Source organism: Pseudorca crassidens, chromosome 2 (assembly GCF_039906515.1).
Source record: "Pseudorca crassidens isolate mPseCra1 chromosome 2, mPseCra1.hap1, whole genome shotgun sequence".
In the NCBI taxonomy this organism is placed as follows: Eukaryota; Metazoa; Chordata; class Mammalia; order Artiodactyla; family Delphinidae; genus Pseudorca; species Pseudorca crassidens.
Genome location: NC_090297.1, coordinates 59,725,823 through 59,745,594, shown reverse-complemented (window position 1 = coordinate 59,745,594; position 19,772 = coordinate 59,725,823). Strand labels below are relative to the sequence as shown.

General features: G+C 38.1%; 1 protein-coding gene across 7 annotated transcripts in view; it reads right to left on the bottom strand.

The window, feature by feature from the left end:
- Positions 1-18,200, bottom strand: part of LRRC7 (leucine rich repeat containing 7) — a 501,952-nt gene extending 483,752 nt beyond the window's left edge. For all 7 annotated transcript variants that reach the window (XM_067726544.1, XM_067726541.1, XM_067726540.1 and 4 more), the window contains exon 1: positions 17,069-18,200. In XM_067726544.1, the coding sequence (XP_067582645.1) occupies positions 17,069-17,070 (2 nt within the window). In that variant the 5' untranslated portion in view covers positions 17,071-18,200. The remainder of the gene's footprint in view (positions 1-17,068) is intronic.
- Between the last annotated feature and the right edge of the window lie 1,572 nt (positions 18,201-19,772).

Below are 19,772 nucleotides of genomic sequence, written 5' to 3'. Positions count from 1 at the left end.
ATACGATTCATGAAATAAATAATGGTCACAAACCACAGTGCTAGATAAAGTAGACCTGAATAAAAATAAAATATATAAGGTTTTGAACATTAAAAGGAATTTCAGATTATAGTTTTATCAGTTGATAGTTAACTATCAGTTATCTGAGAGTTCCAAAGTACTATTCTTAAAATCTAGATCACTCCACAGATCCTCCAGATTTTCATAAAAGAATAAAATTTTACTTCATAACTAAGCTTCAGTGTTTTAAAACATAAATTCTGTTCCCCTAAGCTAAAACTGAGTTATTATTTATCTAAATTTCAAGATGAATGTTATTTTTTCAAAGTGCCCCATGGTAGGATAATAGCTATGCTAGGGAAATAGCAGGGCATAGTCCAAGTAATTTATTTGAGAAATTTATAAAATACATTTGAACTCAAAGAAAAAAAAATCAAAATATATACACAAGTAGTACTGTATTAAACAGATCTGCATGCTGGCCAGGATAAAAGGGGGAAAAAACAAAAGCAAAAACAAAGAAGAGAACTAAGAGAACTCACAGTTGATATCCACTGCCTCTATTATCTTTGGTGCCAATCCACTTGAAGGCAGTTCTGTTATGGTAGGAAAACTCTTTTCAAGCATAAATGCTAAGAATGCTACCCAAGCCATAAGCAATGATTTGAAAAGACTCAGAGTTCCTAACAGCATCACTGAGCCTTGATTATAGTTATATGATTTGTTTTAGCCAATGGAATGTGAATGGACATAAAATACGCTATGTGTGAGCAGAAGCTTTCACTGAACTTGAGTGGGTCAGTTTGGCCTCTTGTTCCTGTCCTCTACCAGAAGAACAACACATCCCAGGTAACGGTACTCCTTCAGCCTGGAGGCTGGAGTGAGAAGACTGGGTGAACAGAGCAATGCAGAGTTGCTGCTGTAAGTGAGAAATAAATGTTTGTGGTTGTAAGCCACTGAAATGTTTTGGTATCTTTAGTTACCACTGCAAATGCTAACTGGAAGAAGGGGTAAAATAATATTTTACTCAGTTAGCCCACAAATTGTTGGTTACTTGCAGCTGAACATATTCCTAAATAATATATCCATAATATGTACATAAATAACAGATTATCACTTTACTTATATATGCACTCTCTGGGCAGCAATTTACAATGTGTCTGAACTGACAGAACTTAGCATCAGAAAATTATAAATGTGAAGGCCTAAAGGAAAGGGACCACACAGGGGATAACTTGCAAATGTGTGTGGCCTTGCCCAGAGAAGTATGCAGCATGGATACCAGGGTAGTTACAGGGCTACAAGAGGATAGGAAGTACGTGAGATGGGCTGCTTAAAACAAACTATACCAACAGTTAGCAGCCTTCTGTTCATCTCAGGCAACCAAATGTAAAAGGACCAGAAGTAAATTGCTCTTTCCAAACTTTAAAGCATAACAGAAAGAGGTAGAAGAAATTAGTATTTGAAAGGAATGGATACACATTCATGTTTTCTTTTCATGCCAGAGAATAATTAGAAGAAAAGTAAGAGAGCAATATCAAGTGAGTCACTCTAATGCATACTCAATTATCATTTATTTGAAAACTTTTTTTCTTAAAAAGAGGCTTTAATTATTTTCCCCACAAAAGTATTCGCTACATTTCCAGTAATTTTATATAGGGATGTTTAGCTTTATAAGCTGATGCTCTGATTCATGCTTCCTCAATATCTCAGTCAGTTGCTCAGTTTCCTTAATATTAGTGTCAATGTTCTAGTTACGCTTGAATAGATTAGCTCCCTATCCAGGATTCTTCAGACAATAAATTGTACCTCCATGTGTCCAGTTGTTCCTGTCAGAAATCTTGAAATAATCCTTGATACCATACTTATTATCTCTAGCCCTTTCCCACTATCAATTCAGCAAAGAATACAAGAGGTTCTACAAGGCATACCCACTTCTATCCACCTGTGCATTTCCATGACCAAAATCCTAGCACAAGATACCTTAATATCTTGCCCAACCTACTGTAAACATCTCCTAATTTAAAAATCCCTACTTCCTCTCTGACTTTCTGGTAATGCATTTTAAACAAAGCAGCTCAAGTGATCACTTAAAAATATCAATCAGTTCACACCACTCTTCTGTTTAAAAATACTTAATGACTTCACATAGGATGTAGAATAAAAATCTTATATTCTTAACTGGGTCAATAAATTCTGAGATGATCTAGTTCATGCCTGTCTCATATTAATGCCAGTCTCTCCTTGCTCCCTAATATTCAGCCACACTGGCCTCTTTCCCACTACACTGCCCTCCAATGCACCACCTTCTTCTGATTTAGAGTCTTTGCATACACCATTTGCCCAGCCTGGAATTCTCTTTCTCCCTCTCTTTGCCTGGCTAACTCCTATCATCTAAGATGTCTTACTTAAATATCAGTTCATCAGAGATGCTACTTCTCCTGCTCAGATCCCTATTACATTCACTCTCAGTACCTTGGTCTTTTCCTTCGTAGCTCTTATCATAACTTGAAGTTTTATATTCCTAGAGTGATTAGTTGTTTAATGTCTGCCTACCCCGTTAGGCTATAAGTGCCATGAAAACAGGGGTCACATGTGTAATCAGCCTTGTCTAGCACAGGGCATGGCACAGAGTAACAGCACAATAAATATTCAGAATGGATGAATGAATAAATGCATGAACATGGGTAAAATGTATTAAACTGAGAAAATGTTGCAGATTCTAGTAGATTTGGTAGAGTTTTTTATTATAAGTATTGTCCCAACAAGCTACAGAATGATAAAATATGTATCTCTCTGGTTTCTTCAATTTGTTCACAAATCAGAGGAGCTGCTTCTGTGTTGTATGTACAAGAACGATGGCAGAGTTCTTAGACTTTAGGTGTATCAAAATATGTGTGAACACACAATTATAAACTAAGAAAGTCAAGGTGCTTCAAACATATAAAATTTTCTCAATTAGACTGATCTTTGTCTCTTTTAAATATAGCTTTTTAAATTACTAAAATTTTAATTACACATAAAACAGAATACATTTTTTTATACAGCAGGTTCTTATTAATTACCTATTTTATACATATTAGTGTATATATGTCAAGCCCAATCTCCCAGTTCATCCCACCACCACTCCCCACCCCTCGACAACTGCTTTCCCCCCACTTTGTGTCCATATGTTTGTTCTCTACATCTGTGTCTATATTTCTGCCTTGCAAACTGGTTCATCTGTACCATTTTTCTAGATTCCACATATATGCATTAATATATAATATTTGTTTTTCTCTTTCTGACTTACTTCACTCTGTATGCGGTCTCTAGGTCCATCCACGTCTCTACAAATGACCCAATTTCATTCCTTTTTATGGCTGAGTAATATTCCATTGTATATATGTGCTACATCTTCTTTATCCATTCATCTCTCGATGGACATTTAGGTTGGTTCCATGTCCAGGCTATTGTATATAGTGCTGCAATGAACATTGGGGTGCATGTGTCTGTTTGAATGACAGTCTTCTCTGGGTATATGCCCAGTAGTGGGATTGCTGGGTCATATGGTAATTCTATTCTTAGTTTTTTAAGAAACCTCCATATGGTTCTCCATAATGGCTGTATCAATTTACATTCCCACCAACAGTGCAAGAGGGTTGCTTTTCTCCACACCCTCTCCACCATTTGTTGTTTGTAGATTTTCTGATAATGGCCATTCTGACTGGTGTGAGGTGATACCTCATTGTAGTTGTGATTTGCATTTCTCTAATAATTAGTGATGTTGAGCATCTTTTCATGTGCCTCTTGGCCATCTGTATGTCTTCTCTGGATAGATGTCTATTTAGGACTTCTGCCCATTTTTTGATTGGGTTGTTTGTTTTGTTAACATTCAGCTGCACGAGCTGTTTATATATTTTGGAGATTAATCCTTTGTCCATTGATTAATTTGCAAATATTTTCTCCCATTCTCAGGGATGTCTTTTCATCTTGTTTATAGTTTCTTTTGTTGTGCAAAAGCTTTTAAGTTTCATTAGGTCCCATTTGATTATTTTTGTTTTTATTTCCATTACTCTAGGAGGTAGGTCAAAAAAGATCTTGCTGTGATTTATGTCAAAGAATGTTCTTCCTGTGTTTTCCTCTAACAGTTTTATAGTATCTGGTCTTACAATTAGATCTTTAATCCATTTGGAATTTATTTTTGTTTATGGTGTTAGGGAGTGTTCTAATTTCCTTCTTTTACATGTAGCTGTCCAGTTTTCCCAGCACCACTTATTGAAAAGACTGTCTTTTCTCCATTGTATATCCTTGCCTCCTTTGTCATAGATTAGTTGACCATAGGTGCATGGGTGTATCTCTGGGCTTTCTATCCTGTTCCATTGATCTATATTTCTGTTTTTGTGTCAATACCATAGTGTCTTGATTACTGTAGCTTTGTAGTATAGTCTGAAGTCAGGGAGTCTAATTCCTCCAGCTCCGTTTTTTTACCCTCAAGATTGCTTTGGCTATTCAGGGTCATTTGTGTCTCCATGCAAATTTTAAGAATTTTTGTTCTAGTTCTGTAAAAAATGCCATTGGTAATTTGATAGGGAGTGCACTGAATCTGTAGATTGCTTTCTGTAGTACAGTCATTTTAACAATATTGATTCTTCCAATCCAAGAACATGGTATATCTCTCCATTTGTGTCATCTTTGATTTATTTCATCAGTGTCTTATACTTTTCTGAGTACAGGTCTTTTACCTACTTACTTGGGTTTATTCCTAGTTATTGTTTTCTTTTTGTTGCAATGGTGAATGGGATTGTTTCCTTAATTTCTCTTTCTGATTTTTTGTTGTTAGTGTATAGGAATGTAAGAGATTTCTGTGCATTAATTTTGTATCCTGCAACTTTCCAAATTCATTGATTAGCTCTAATAGTTTTCTGGTAGCATCTTTAGGATTCTCTATGTATGGTAGCATGTCATCTGCAAACAGTGACAGTTTTACTTCTTCTTTTCCCACTTGTATTCCTTTTATTTCTTCTTCTTCTCTGATTGCTGTGGCTAGGACTTCCAAAAGTATGCTGAATGATGATGGCAAGAGTGGATATCCTTGTCTTCTTCCTGATCTTAGAGGAAATGCTTTCAGTTTTTCACCATTGAGAATGATGTTTGCTGTGGGTTTGTCATATATGGCCTTTATTATGTTGAGGAAAGTTCCCTCTATGCCCACTTTCTGGAGAGTTTTTATCATAAATGGATGTTGAATTTTGTCAAAAGCTTTTTCTGCATCTATTGAGATGATCATATGGTTTTTATTCTTCAATTTGTTAATATGGTCTATCACATCGATCAATTTGTGTATAGTGAAGAATCCTTGCATCCCTGGGATAAATCCCACTTGAGCATGGTGTATGATCCTTTTAATGTGTTATTGGATTTGTCTGCTAGTATTTTGTTGAGGATTTTTGCATCTATAATCATCAGTGATATTGGTCTGTAGTTTTCTTTTTTACAGAAATATAGATCAATGGAAAAGGACAGAAAGCCCAGGGTGATGGTGGCCTAGTAGAATGAGTTTGGGAGTGTTCCTTCCTCTGAAATTCTTTGGAAGAGTTTGAGAAGGATGGGTGTTAGCTCTTCTCTAAATGTTTGCTAGAATTCACCTTTGAAGCCATCTGGTGCTGGACTTTTGTGAAGTTGGAAGATTTTTAATCACAGTTTCAATTTCATTAGTTGTGATTGGTCTGTTCATATTTTCCATTTCTTCCTGCTTCAGTTTTGGAAGGTTATATCTTTCTAAGAGTTTGTCCATTTCTTCCAGGTTGTCCATTTTATTGGCATAGAGTTGCTTGTAGTAGTCTCTTATGATGCTTTGTATTTCTGCAGTGTCCATTGCAACTTCTCCTTTTTCATTTCTAATTTTATTGATTTGAGTCCTCTCCCTCTTTTTTCTTGATGAGTCTGGCTAAAGGTTTATCAATTTTTTTAAACTTCTCAAAGAACCAGCTTTTAGTTTTATTGATCTTTGCTATTGTTTTCTTCATTTCTATTTCATTTATTTCTGCTCTGATTTTTATGATTTCTTTCCTTCTACTAATTTGGGGTTTTGTTTGTTTTTCTTTCTGTAGTTCCTTTAGGTGTAAGGTTAAATTTTTCTTATTTCTTGAGGTAGGATTGTATTGCTATAAACTTCCCTCTTAGAACTGCTTTTGCTACATCCCATAGGTTTTGGATCATCGTGTTTTCATTGCCATTTGTCTCTAGGTATTTTTTATTTCATTTTTGATTTTTTCAGTGATTTCTTGGGTATTTAGGAATTATTCTTTAGCCTCCATGTGTTTGTGTTTTTTACATTTTTTTCCCTGTAATTGATTTTTAATTTCATAGCGTTGTGGTCGGGAAAGATGCTTTATATGATTTCAATTTTCTTAAATTTACCAAGGCTTGATTTGTGACCCAAGATGTGATCCATCCTGGAGAATCTTCTGTGTGTACTTGAGAAGGAGGTGTAATCTGCTGTTTTCGGATGGAATGTCCTATATCTCAATTAAATCTATCTGGTCTATTGTGTCATCCAAAGCTTGTGTTTCCTTATTAATTTTCTGTTTGGATGATCTGTCCATTGGTGTAAGTGAGGTGTTAAAGTTCCCCAGTATTATTGTGTTACTGTCGATTTCCTCTTTTATAGCTGTTAGCATTTGCCTTATGTATTGAGGTACTCCTATGTTAGGTACATATATATTTTTAATTGTTATATCTTCTCCTTGGATTGATCCATTGATCATTACGTAGTGTCCTTCCTTGTCTCTTGTAACTGTCTTATTTTAAAGTCTTTTATCTGATATGAGTATTGCTACCCCAGCTTTCTTTTGATTTCCATTTGCATGGAATCTCTTTTTCCATACCCTCACTTTCAGTTTGTATGTGTCCCTAGGTCTGAAGTGGGTCTCTTGTAGACAGAATATAAATGGGAATTGAATACAATTTTATATTAAACTGTAAACTAGAGGTATGTCCATATAACAGCCCTGTAATTGTGACACCATAAACTGGACATCAGGATTCTTTCACTAGAATTTCACTCAGTGAATTTGAAAGGAAGGAAAGTCTAGGTTACCTTGAGTAACAAACACTCCCCCAAATCTTAACACAACAATACATTCACTCTTGTTCATGCTACATGTTGAAAGGGATGACTTTATTTAATGTAATTGTTCAGGTGTCAGGCTGGTGGAGGCCCCATCATGACAAATATGTCTGTAATTGCTGTATCAGGAGAAGAGCAAATAGTGCACTAGGTCATAAATACTTCTACTCAAGAGATACTCCTCACTTTTAGCTCCTATTGCATTGGCCAAATTAAGTCACATGTCAGCCTAACTGCAAAGAGGGACTGGGGACTTAAATCCTATGATGTTCTCAAAAAGCAAAGAGAAGAAGAAATCCAGAGGAACCACACTAAAAGCTGCCAGAGTCAGAGACATTCAGAGGCATAAATGAAACCATTCATTCACACAACATGCATTTTTTCTGCACTATGCTGTGAACTAGTATGCTAGGAATAAAAATCAAGTGAGCCACTATACATGTGCTAGTTTTGGAGACAACCACTTAAACAATTATTTAAGGATGCTAAGAATGATACATATTCACATTTTGAAGAATCCCCAAAAGACCAACTTACAGTGATCTTGGGTGATCACACAAATCACACAATTTAAAGCTTTGATCTTTTTTAAAAATATAATCAAAGCACTCTAACGTTTCATTAAAGTATATTAATAGTCATATATATTTCATTTAACTAAGCAGTCTAAAAAGAATGTACCAACTTAACAGTGATCTTTACTCAGCTTAAGGGTAAATTTCTTACATGTCTCAGATCCAGAGGAGAGTGTAAAACCTTTCAAGTAACATCATAGGGTTTTTTGTTGCCTTCCTTCTCAGTGTAAATACTGGAAGCTATTATATTACTTTTTATAATGTGAGCCCATCTGACTATAATTCTTGACTCTCAATAAAATGTCCTACTTTTTATACCAAAAATATACTATTTTATCCATTGTTAAACAAAAATATTAAAAATATTAAGGACATTTAAGACAAGAAAATATTCATCCATATTTCCAGAATCCAAATTCAATTTTCTTTTTTCTGCATTCCTATCTATCTTTCACACATTATCATACAAAGAAATTCTACTTGGAAAAAGGAGAAGAAGATTAAGAATATATTCCATTCTAAAAATCGTGGATAACTTTACACATGCAAAGAAGACATGTACTCTTGAGCTTTGGGGCTGTCCTTGTCACATGCAGAGCCAAAAGGGGTGACAAGTGCATCCCCAAGACTGTGTGCAAAGAGACTGATGTTATTCCACTAGCAGTCACTATTACACCATGTATTCACAGCTGAATTTATGCTAATTAACAAAGAGTAGAGAAGATATATACCTTGCCAACTGTTCCAGGAGACAAGGGCCCTAGGCCTGGCTCAGAGGGTGTATTTAGGATAGGATGCATAGAGAATGTACCTAGGACTAAGAGCTTGACATATATACAATTATATTTAGGAAAAGCAGACATTAAACACTGTTTGTACAAACCATGCTTTAACATTTTACTCACCAGCACATTTTAGACTTTAAGATAAATGCATTCTCAATTACCCATCTTCCTAGTTTTTCCAATATATTTTCGTAAATGAGCATGTACCCCATCTGTTAATTCATATATTTATTAACTATTAATAACTATATTTAGTAATTATATTAATAACTATATTTACTAATAAAGCTTATTTTCTTCATAATTTTTATATAGAAAATAAATATACGTTGCAGTTCTAGTAGTTTCTGTACCAAAGTACAAAGAATACATCACCTTTGCACCTTTCCCCTTGTTCATATCCCACTTTGGTATCTACTATGTTTGAGTTTCAGCAGCTTGCTTTTATTCTGCAGGAAGTAAATCTTAGTTATATCGAGATAGAAAAAGCAAGTAAGCAAGTAAATAAGCAAGCTAGCAAGCAAGGAATCAAATGCAAAAAATCCCTTACTCCTTGTAGTACCTGTCTAAATAACGTCTCTTTAAATAGCATTAGATCATTTGAAAGACAAAACAAGCATTATTATGGAGGTAATTCAAACCCTGGACTGGTAAAGGTTGACTTCTTGTCTTACCTTTAACACCTAGTCTTAGGATATTCAGATTTTGTCATATAAAATGGTATGTGGGATTATATTCACAGATACAGAAATATGTTCCATTCTATCACACCCACGAGTCCCAGAACAGTACACTGAAAGCTGGCATGAATAAGAACCATTCCACAAATGAAAAGCAGAGCTAACGTTCTGATATGTAATGAACTAATTTAGTCACCATATTTTTTCTTCAATTTTAAACATTAATGCTACACTAAGAAGTATTCATTTTTCCTTTAAAAATGGTTATGATATGTGGCTATGCAGGTAGTCTTGTTAAGTAAATACTTTTGTGTGTAGATATTTCTGTATGCCATTATTTATAAGCCAAATACATATTTTAAGAGATGTACATCATCATTTCAAAAATGTTTTATAATTGTTGCTAATATGTTTTGGTAGTAGGTTAGAAAACATCTTAAGTTTCCCAGTAACTGAAGATTCTAGATAAAATGTATTCAGAATTTTAGTATTAGAGAAAACATTAAATGAGAAACATTTGTTTTAATTTGTCTGATGAAAGAACAGAGAATTCCCTTCTTTAAAGTCATAACAGTCATAACATAACAGATAAGTAAGTAGATATTTAGCAGTAAGAGGAAATTTATTATTTCAAAGGACCCTCCAAAATATAACTTTGTAATGCAAAAAAAAATAACAGAAATGAGTATGTTTTTAGAAATTTCAACTATATCATATTTTATTTTCCTGATAAAAATGTTTTCCTAATCAATATTCAAGGCAATATTTTATAGAAAGGTCTAACCTCACTTTAAATAATTCTTGTTTTCTGGTAAGAAAAATCATTGATTATCCTTAATGAAATTAGCAAATTCAGAAGAAAATTCATTTATTTAAATGGAATTGAACTTTTCTCCATCATCTAATATTTAGTTGGCATTATTCTAAATAGATCAATAATTTAAAAGAACATTTTAATTTTCATTAAAAAGGCTGTAGTATCCAAACTTAGAATACTTTAATATTAGTGAAATTAATTCCATATTTCTTAAATAATGGTACCTTTTTAAAAATAGAATACTTAACAGATGGTAAATTTATAGAATTAAACTGCCTAGATAGTCAAATCAAAGTGGAAAGATAAGGCAATTGTCCAAAAATCTTAGGCTAAATAAAAACTCAGGCCAAAATTCAAGCCAAAAATGAAATGAGAAAGAAATGTATTTTGGGTGGGTCATCATGTTGGCTGACTTCATTAACTGAATTTAGTAGACTAAGATTTTCATCCTTATTTCCCTTTGCTAAGGTGTAAAATTTCCAGAAGTTCCAAGGGTGTGGTTTTAGTGGCTGAGGTTGGAAGCCAAGAGATCTGGTTCTATTTATGTTTCTCTCACTAACAGATGTGTGACCTTGTACAAGAAAGCACACTTATCTGGGCTTAGTTTCCTCTTTTGTAAAATAAGACCCTCTAAAGTCTTTTAACTCTCAGAAATGTTATGAACTCATGAAATAGTAAGATGACAGCTATGTGAGAGTATGTATTATAAAACAGAGCAATTACAGCTGTATGTGTATGTGTGTGGTATGCTCAATGTTCAACAATATGGTATTACCCTAAGGATATTGCTAATATTTAACAATCACTCGAAGTTTAAATAGGTATTTGATTTAATTATAATAGCTTTTATAATTGTCTTAAGAAATTAATCACACTTGAAGTAGGGAAGAAAATTTTTTTCATGTCTTGTGTTACACCAACTCAGAATAACACCAGAATAAATATTCAATGTGATGCCAGTGCTAAGAATATGTGGTCAGAGGTACATCTCCATTCTAATGACTCTGTAAGATGCCTACTCATGGTAAGAACTGCAATGGTGAATGCATTAGATGCAGAAAACCTAATAAGTTAATATTCAAGAAGTCTAATTATTTGCACTTTTAAATTATTTTAGTTACACCATTTGTGTCATATTAATTCTTCAAATTCAGCTGACACATTTTAGCTTTGTATCCATTACTCACCTTTTTAGTACAGCAAAGGTCTTCATAACATTTAGGCACTATCTCAGTAAGGTTCATTTCTTGCCTCTCCTTCCATTACCACATAATTTGATAATGCAGACAGCCATCTATAAAATATTTTGCCACTATACAAACCAATATTTATCTCTTTTAGTATAATAATAACATAAAAGCCTGTAATTTTTTTTTCTTGGGGAATTAAATCAAATGCTCTCTTAGACTGTTTTACCCATCTTTTCCTCTGCTAGCTCTGTATTCCACAGTACCACCTCCTTTTCTTTCTCCCTGTGAAAATCTCATAATGATAGTACTTACACTATCAGTATTTTTCTTTTCAGGTCACCTACCTCTTTTGTTTAACTGAAACCTACAGCATCTCACTTGTTCTCATACTATTTTACCTCTTGAAGAGCACAAAATTTAATTCTCTCCATCTGAACATACACACACACACACACACACACACACACACACACACACACCACACACTTACACATATATCCTGCCATTCTCTTGCTCTTAACAAATTTGTTATGCTACCACCTTGGGCCTGGGATCACCATCACCTCAACCTACTGAACTTCATGTAGAGTAAAAGTACCCTGGCACAACTGAAGAAACTGCATCTTTAAGAAGCCAGTAAATGAAGTCTTTAAACAATGTTAAGCATCTACGCTAGTGTTAAAATATTTAAATAGATCATGTCAATGCTAATATAAATTTCACTACTTCATCTCTGGTAACTACTATTGCTTTCATGTTTATTAAAGTGAAATAATATTTTTCTACAGAGATTTTAAGTAATTTATCAAGCAGTGAACAGTACAGTGAAAGTGAGTATATGCAGGAAATCCTTTGGGTTATTAAATTTATTTAATAATTTTTCCATGTGTCATTGAATGACAAATGATAATTTTTCTGTTATGGTTAATAATTTACATAGCATATATGATACCTCTCCAGAGGTTTATATATCAAATCACAATTTCAAAGTAGATATGACAGCTATTGACTCAAAATTGCTTTACTGAAAACTTCCTTACTGTACTTTTATATGACAAATTCTAATAGTTTATTAAATGTTTCTGTCATGAATTAATTATGCCAGGAAGATAAGCAGCAGTATCTTCTGTACCAATATTAAACGGTGGTCACAAAAGTAATATGGTGCATTATTGCCAAATATGTTGATCACTTTGAAAAGTTGTTTCAAAATATTAAGTTTTTTTAATTCATTAGGAAATAATTCAATGATCTACAGATTTCTGTCATCTAACAAGCACAATTTTTGCCTGTGAAGGAGAAGGCATAGGATGGAGAAAATGGTACAGAAGCCAAATCTGGGTTTAAATCATCACCTTGTAGCTATGTGACATGGACGTATTACTTCTGTCTTTGAACCTAAATTTTCTAATCTTTCAAATGGTGAGAATAATGCTTCTTAAAGGATTATTTTGAAATAAGGCACTTGACTCATGGTAGGTCTTTAGGAGCTGGTAGCTGTTACTATAATTATGCACTATGGTAAGAGAAGCCAGATGACAAGGGATGGTTCCTGACCACAAAAGGTCAAGAATTTTAAGCATATCACTTAATTCCAAGATAGGAAATAAACATATTTAACTATTTAAATGGCATACCTTAAAAACATACTATGCCATCACGACATATAACCACACACACACACACACACACACACACACACACACACATATTACTATAGAAAACCTCATTTGTATCAAAAAGTTTATGTTGCACTCTTCTAAAATGTACCATTTTGTCTTATTATTTGCTATGTACTAGAATTATAAATTAGCAATTATTACTACTTCTATTTTATAGCATTAAAAGAGGCTGGTTTGTATTACCAGGATCACATGTTAATTCTGGAAGTACCTATGGTTTTCTTAATCCTCTTTCACTACCTCAGGATAATTCACTAGAGTATTTTCTATAAAAACATGGATATTTCTAATGATTCAAGCCCTATTCACAAAACCTGGCTAAAAACTTCATAAAGGAAAAATATTACTGTTTTGTGGCCATCATTTTTCAAACATTGTTGATTTATAGTACCACTTTGAAATTTGAGTTTTCATTGATAATTCACGAATCAGTATTTTAACATATATACAAAACCTACCATCTAGGCATCTCCTTTCTGATTTTGTGGTTCCTCAGAGTAGAATTTAATAGCTACACTATATGGTCAAATTGCTATTTTAATCTTAAAATTCCAATTTTTAATCCTGAGACATTAAAAACCCTCCACTGAATACTGATGTAGTAAACAGCTTCAAAGTAAAAATGTCAAGGTTCTCAGAAGATCCTAGAATCATCTTCTATATGTCCTTCCTTGAAGATATGAATTACTTAATGATCACTTGGCTTGGCACAAACTAAAGGTCTGTTCTGTGTCACAGATGTGAATTAACGTTTCCCCCAAAGCCATCTTGCCAATTCACGTGACTGACTAGACCCAGCCAAAACAGAATATGGATGATACTCTACAAAGCAGCCATTCTTACTGGAGAGACCAAAGTACTCCAAGTAATGTCTTTTATTGGTTATGTGGTTGTTATAATTATTATACTCAGTGAATAGCATATATTCTCTAATGAAGAATTTTCCAAAAATTATGAAATAATTTATGTGAAGGAAAAAGAATGGAATATGGATCCAGAAATAACTCAGATGGTAATTTATCAATAGTTGGTTACTCTTTGTGCACTCTGTTAATTTGGATATGAAATGAAATTATAATATCATGGAATGAGGGATCCAGCCTTACACTGGGACAACAGTCATCAGAAGATAAAATTATAGTAAAAATAGGTGTAATTTTGATACATCAATGAAAACATACCTTATCTTCAAATTTTCAACTGTTTTATTTATTTTTTCAACTATTTTTAAAGGGTGGACATTTTAAGTCATGATTAAAGAAACTAGGTTTTCATATCAAGTATTACCATGTACTATGAACTGCAAATGACAGAGATCTAAGAAATACCCCTGAGAATTAACATCATGTGGATAATACAGTCACTTAATGATTTCATAATTGATAAAAATTCATAGTGATATTAATCTGTATCTTTGCATTTTTTTTAAATCGAAAGCACACAAAAATACAGATGCACAAAAGCACTTTAAGCTATGTTCTATATTTTATAGAGGAAGCAGAAAAATTAAAAGCTTACAAACAAAAGTGGAATGAGATTTTAATTAAGAAAATTTTAATGCCAGACTAAAGCAGCACTAAAATTCGGAATAAAACATGGCTACTGTAACTGAAGCAGGTTTATTTCTTTAAGAAGTGCTTTCTAATTCTGAAGCTGCATATGTGCAGGCACACGTGATGGGGAATGTAAGGGTTGCCATGGTAAGTACACATCTTTTCTTGGGCAGTCAAGTATTTTTAAAACTGTATAAAGAACTCTCACTTCATAATATGTCATGGAAATTGACTCTGCTTTCCTTACCAACACATATTAGTATGATGCAATGCAGCACAGGACAGAAATAGCCCACATTTCTAAAAACTTCAGCCCATTAAGATCGCTTATAAAACATGGAGTGAAAATGAAATAAGAAATCTCCAAGTCAGGGAACTAATTAAATGGTGGGTCTAGAACAAGTTCTACCTCCATTAAATTAATAAATAATCACACCCCAGGACATTCCACATGCCTGATACACTCCCCGGGAGTCCAAAACGCAAACAGCGCTAAACACCACCCTCAATATACTTTAGTCATATGACTTACTTTTAAGGAAAATTAAAATCATTCCTACAGCCCTACTTTCTCATTCTTCCCCGCGGCGATCAATGGTTTCCAAGAAGCAGGGATGTGACTCTTATCTACTGTCTTTTGCACAAAATCTCGTGGTGCTTCTCTTAAGAGTCTGTGAAGTCAGTTCAAGACGCCTGGATGGAGGCGTGACACTTGGACTGGGGAGGTGGCAGAATCTTTTGAGAAACGCAGCAGGTTCTGAGGCGCTAGAGAACCCACGTGTGCAGGGGCTGGAGAACTTTTCTGCCACGTCTCCCGGAAGGAATGCCTCACTTTTAAATAGGGTCTAGCTGGGGCGAGGGGCGGGGGTGGGTGGAGGGTGGGCAGTAAAAGAGGAGAGGTGGGCGGCAGAGCAGAAGGTTCAAACCCTTCACAGGTATCTACTCGTGCTTCTCCACATTCTCTTCTCGCCCCCTTCAACTTTATTATTTTTCCTTCTTAAAGGAGGACTTAAGCAACAGGGATGCCGAGCATCTCATAGGCTCAGCCTGGAACAAAGAAAATCGAGTTCCTAATACTGTATCGCTCCTGTTGGAGATCACGTGTCCTGCTTTCACTGGAATGCACTCTTCTAGCCCACGCTATAAATTCTCTACTGTGCTTAGAAATTTTACCCAGGTTAAAATATGCTCACATACAAATTGCTTTTCATCTACCAAGAGAACCACATTTCAATGTAAACAGGTACACATCTTTACGTGGTGACCCAGTTACCACTGCAGGTAAATTCAGAAGTGTATTGGGAAAGTAATGGGAAAGAGCAGGTGGAGGACCTTTTATATCTCACTGAGCGTACCCCCCCTTACCCCCCATACACACACCTTTTCTAATTTCTTTTGAAGGACAACTTCGAAAGGAACGTGGGAGTCGTGGGAGTCTCAGATGGTTCCTTCCTGAAGCCGATTCCCGGGAGTTGTGAAAGTCACCCTTCCCTTCTCTGCCTGGCGCTGCGCCCTCTCGCCCAGCCCGCTCGCTTTGTGACTTGATGGGGAGGAGACAGTGAGGGAGAGGGCGGAGGCGGGTCCTTTATGCAGCCCTGATGGGCAAGAAGTAGTATAATGAAGCAATTCTGCAGCCATCTCCGTTATTATTAAGTCACATTCTTTTTAAAGGCATTCTGTACAAGCCGCATTCCCTCACCCCCATTCTTGACTCTGCAAACTGTAAGGCAGGACACCCTGTGGCAGCCAATTGAGTTGTCCGTGAGCTAAGGTTCTATGGTTATCGTAATGTTAATGTGCTTCCCTCCCTCTTTCCACGTAGGATCTGAAACTAGTCCTGCATCATTAATGACTCTAAGAGGAGGATGCTAGATGCTGAAGGGGGCTCAGCACTGGGATTGGGAATAGAGCTGGCTCACCAGATTCGCCGTGCAACACAAAGAAGATGTGTGGGTAGGAGTTGTCTAGCTTAGGGGGAAGGAGACAACGCTTTTCCTGACTCCCAGGGAGAAAGCTTTCGCTCCATCGCTCCCCCAGTTCTTTCGGTCTTCCAGTCTCTCATACTCCTTCTTCCCCTTCATCCCCTCCCCAAAACCCCACCCGTTCCCTTTAATCCCCAAAGGCATAAAGATTTTCTAATTGTATTTTTCAAACAAATAGACATCAAACAGGAATACTACAGCTTCTAAGATAAAGGGACAAACGCGACCTGCCACAAGTGTGTGTGTGTGGGGGGGGGGAGAGGGAGAGAGAGAGAGAATATCAAACGAGCGCTTCATCCTTCAGACACCTCCAGGAAAAAACTGACTGGAGATACCCAAGATAATAAAGAACTAAGATCAACCTCAGCTCAACCAACGGTCCCAGCACCAGGACCCCAATCTAGCTCTTTACGTTTCCTTTTTGCAATATGTAACCCTTTAAGTTCAGCCCAGGCCGCTCGGCGCTCCCCTGCACCCGCACAGCTAGCACCCCATTCTAAATGCCCCGCAACCTACCACCTCCCCGCCGCCTCCGCGGGCCACCGCGCAAGCAGCTCCCAGAGGGCGCTGAAGGCTCCGGTCCTCCCACCCCCGCCCCCGTCGGCCACCCGGGTCCCACACCTCGGGCGCTGTGGCTGTCGCGGCGAGGCCCCCGCAACCCCCTTGGCCACAGAGCGATAGTGTCCTACTCACATCGCCGGCGGGAGAAACTGCCCATGAGGTTCCGGAGAGAGTGAATCGTGCAGCTGCCAAGGGTTATTCCTTAAAGTGTTCGGGGGTCCGCAGTGGAGTGGGCACGAGGTTCCTCGGAGGAGAGGAGCGGTGAAGGAGGAGAAGAGGAGAAAGAGGGGATTCCAGGCAGGTGCCACGTTAGACCATGATGCCCGTGCCCTTCAGGTGGACACCTGGAGAGGTTCCGGCGGGAAGCAGCCGAGGGGAAGCCCGAAGCGCTGGCGGGGGAGGCAGGAGCGCATCCACTGCCCAGCTTCCGCCTGCCCTGCGCGCCGCGCTAGCGACCGCAGCAGAAGAGGCAGCAGCGGTGGCGGAGGCGCAGCTCCCTCCCCACCCCCAGAAGGCTCCACAGACAATGAATCCTGGGCGGAGAAGATCCGAGCAGAAAAGGCGAATCTTGCACCCAACTCCGTAACACCCCCTGCCCGCTGCCGCGCCTCTCCTGGGCGAGGATCCCCGGGGACCGGGGCGCAGCGGGCGGTTCGGAGGGGCAGTGCGCTCCCGCGGCTGCAGGCGGCGGCCGAGTGGGCGGTTGCAGGTCCCTCCGGCGAGAACCCGCTGCCCAGGGGCTGAGTGTCCGTAGCTTCGAGCCCAGGGTTCGCCCGGAGTGGGGTCCTCCTCGGTGCAGTGGCTCGGTGAACAGGTGCCAGGATTGGCAGGCGAGGAGGCGCTGCTCCTGGCTCTTGGCTGTGTCTCCGTGCTCTCCCCGCCCCCTCTCTTTTTTCCCACCCCCTTTTCCGACGACACCAGCTGCAGCTGCTTCAAAGTGTAAAAAATGTCAAGGAGATTTTCCAGCAATAGGGGAGGGGGTGACCACGTTCACAGCCCTCGGCCTCTTTTTGAGATCCTCGCCTGCCCCTCTGACCTCCACTCGGGCTTCCCCAAATTGTGAGAAGAAAAATCCCAGTCCGGCGGAGAATTGAAATGGTCGCCTTCTCCCGGCTCCGGCACAGGCTGTTGTTAGAGAACGGGACAACAGGCCGAGCTCTCTGGGTTCTTTCAGTCGCCCGCCGTGCGCCAGGCAGGTGCCCGAGGCACGGCGCCGGGCAGCGCTGGGCCGCCGGTTCCTCCCGTTGCCGGACCGGCCCGTGGCGCTCGGGCGGCGCGGCGTCCTGCAGCGCGGGAGACTCCGCCGCACCAGCGCCCCCGGGCCTCTGCGCCTTCCAGAGCTCCCCTGCACCCGCACCGGCTCGGTGACGCTGCGCTCGTGGCTCCGCAGGCTGCCGCTCCTGCTATCTCAGCAAAGAGGCGGCTGGGAGCGCCTCCTCGGGGTTTCCTCCCCCGCCCGCCTTTCCCGCTGCAGGTTGTTGTCTGCCAAGGAGAAAAGTCTCTGCTAGCGGGTCGGTCGCTTCACGTCAGTCAAGGCAACGACCTTTGTGCCTGCTCTCACGTTCCCTTCTCTTTCTGGGGCCAGGGTTGCTGCCCTGGGAGTGCGCAAAATAAGAAGGGGTTTTCTAACTATCCTTCGTGTTTTCACCGCCACGCCTCCTGCCATGAACACACACTCTCACACTCACACACACTCATATGCTTCCTCACGTAAAAGCACACACAGACACTTTATTCTCTCACACTTGTCTTTAAACTCTCATAAGCAGCAATATGTTAAGAAACATATTGACGAAGCTGGTACTATATTTAGACTTCTCTTTTATTCTCTAAACCCATTGGGTCAATTCTCTCTTTAAAATAAGATTTATTATCCTGGAATCACCTATTTTTTTTCTTTTCCTGGAATATAGGCTATACGCTTTTTGTTTCCTCATTATAAGAAAGGATTTCCCTTTAGTTCTCTACATCGCTAATACAGGCAGATGTCATGGTATTCATTTACCACTCTGGGGTGGATGCAAACTCACAGTTTACTAAAAAGAAAATGCATTTGCTCATATTCTTGGATTTGCAATGCTAAAATCATCAAGGTCAAAAATCATCTTTTCTGGCTGTTAAGGATTGTCTAGGAAGAGACTTTGGAGATTGACACCTAATCTGCAGAGTACCAAGAATTATTATTTTCCACTTTACCTGGGCCATGAAAGTGGGCTGACTTTTAAGGATAACTTCCCAGTATATCATATTATTTGCATGTAAAAGGAAAGAGGAATGAGAGCATATTTTGAAAATCCAGATCATTTTAAAAGTGTGTTATAAAACACCACTGAGAAAGGGTTCTGAAACGGCAAGGAGATGAAAAAAAAATTTTTTTAAGGACAAATTTTGAATTGACCTCTGTGGAGCTCTATTTTTTTCACCCATGGTTTTGTCCTTGTAAACATTTGCCACATCTTAGTGTCTCAGCTGGATGGAGTGATATGAAAAATTTTAGGTACTGATTGAAAATCTAAAAAAAGCATAACCTCGCACAACAGTTATACAATTGTAGCAATTCTTTACAGGCCTCCAGTTCTTTTGGATACAGTTTACACAGAACTTTCACATATATTATTTTATTTAATCCTTTCCTAAAACTATTTGGTGGGTAACGTTTTCCACACTTATAGGAAGGGCACAAGGCTCATCTCAGAAACGTACCCAATTGCCGTGTACTTGAACTCAGAATTTCTTATTTTAACTCCAGGATTCATTCCCTTTTACCAAAATATTTGACCAAAAAAAAAAATTGTATGTAAAATCACAGCCAATTATGAGGAAACTGCAGATCATT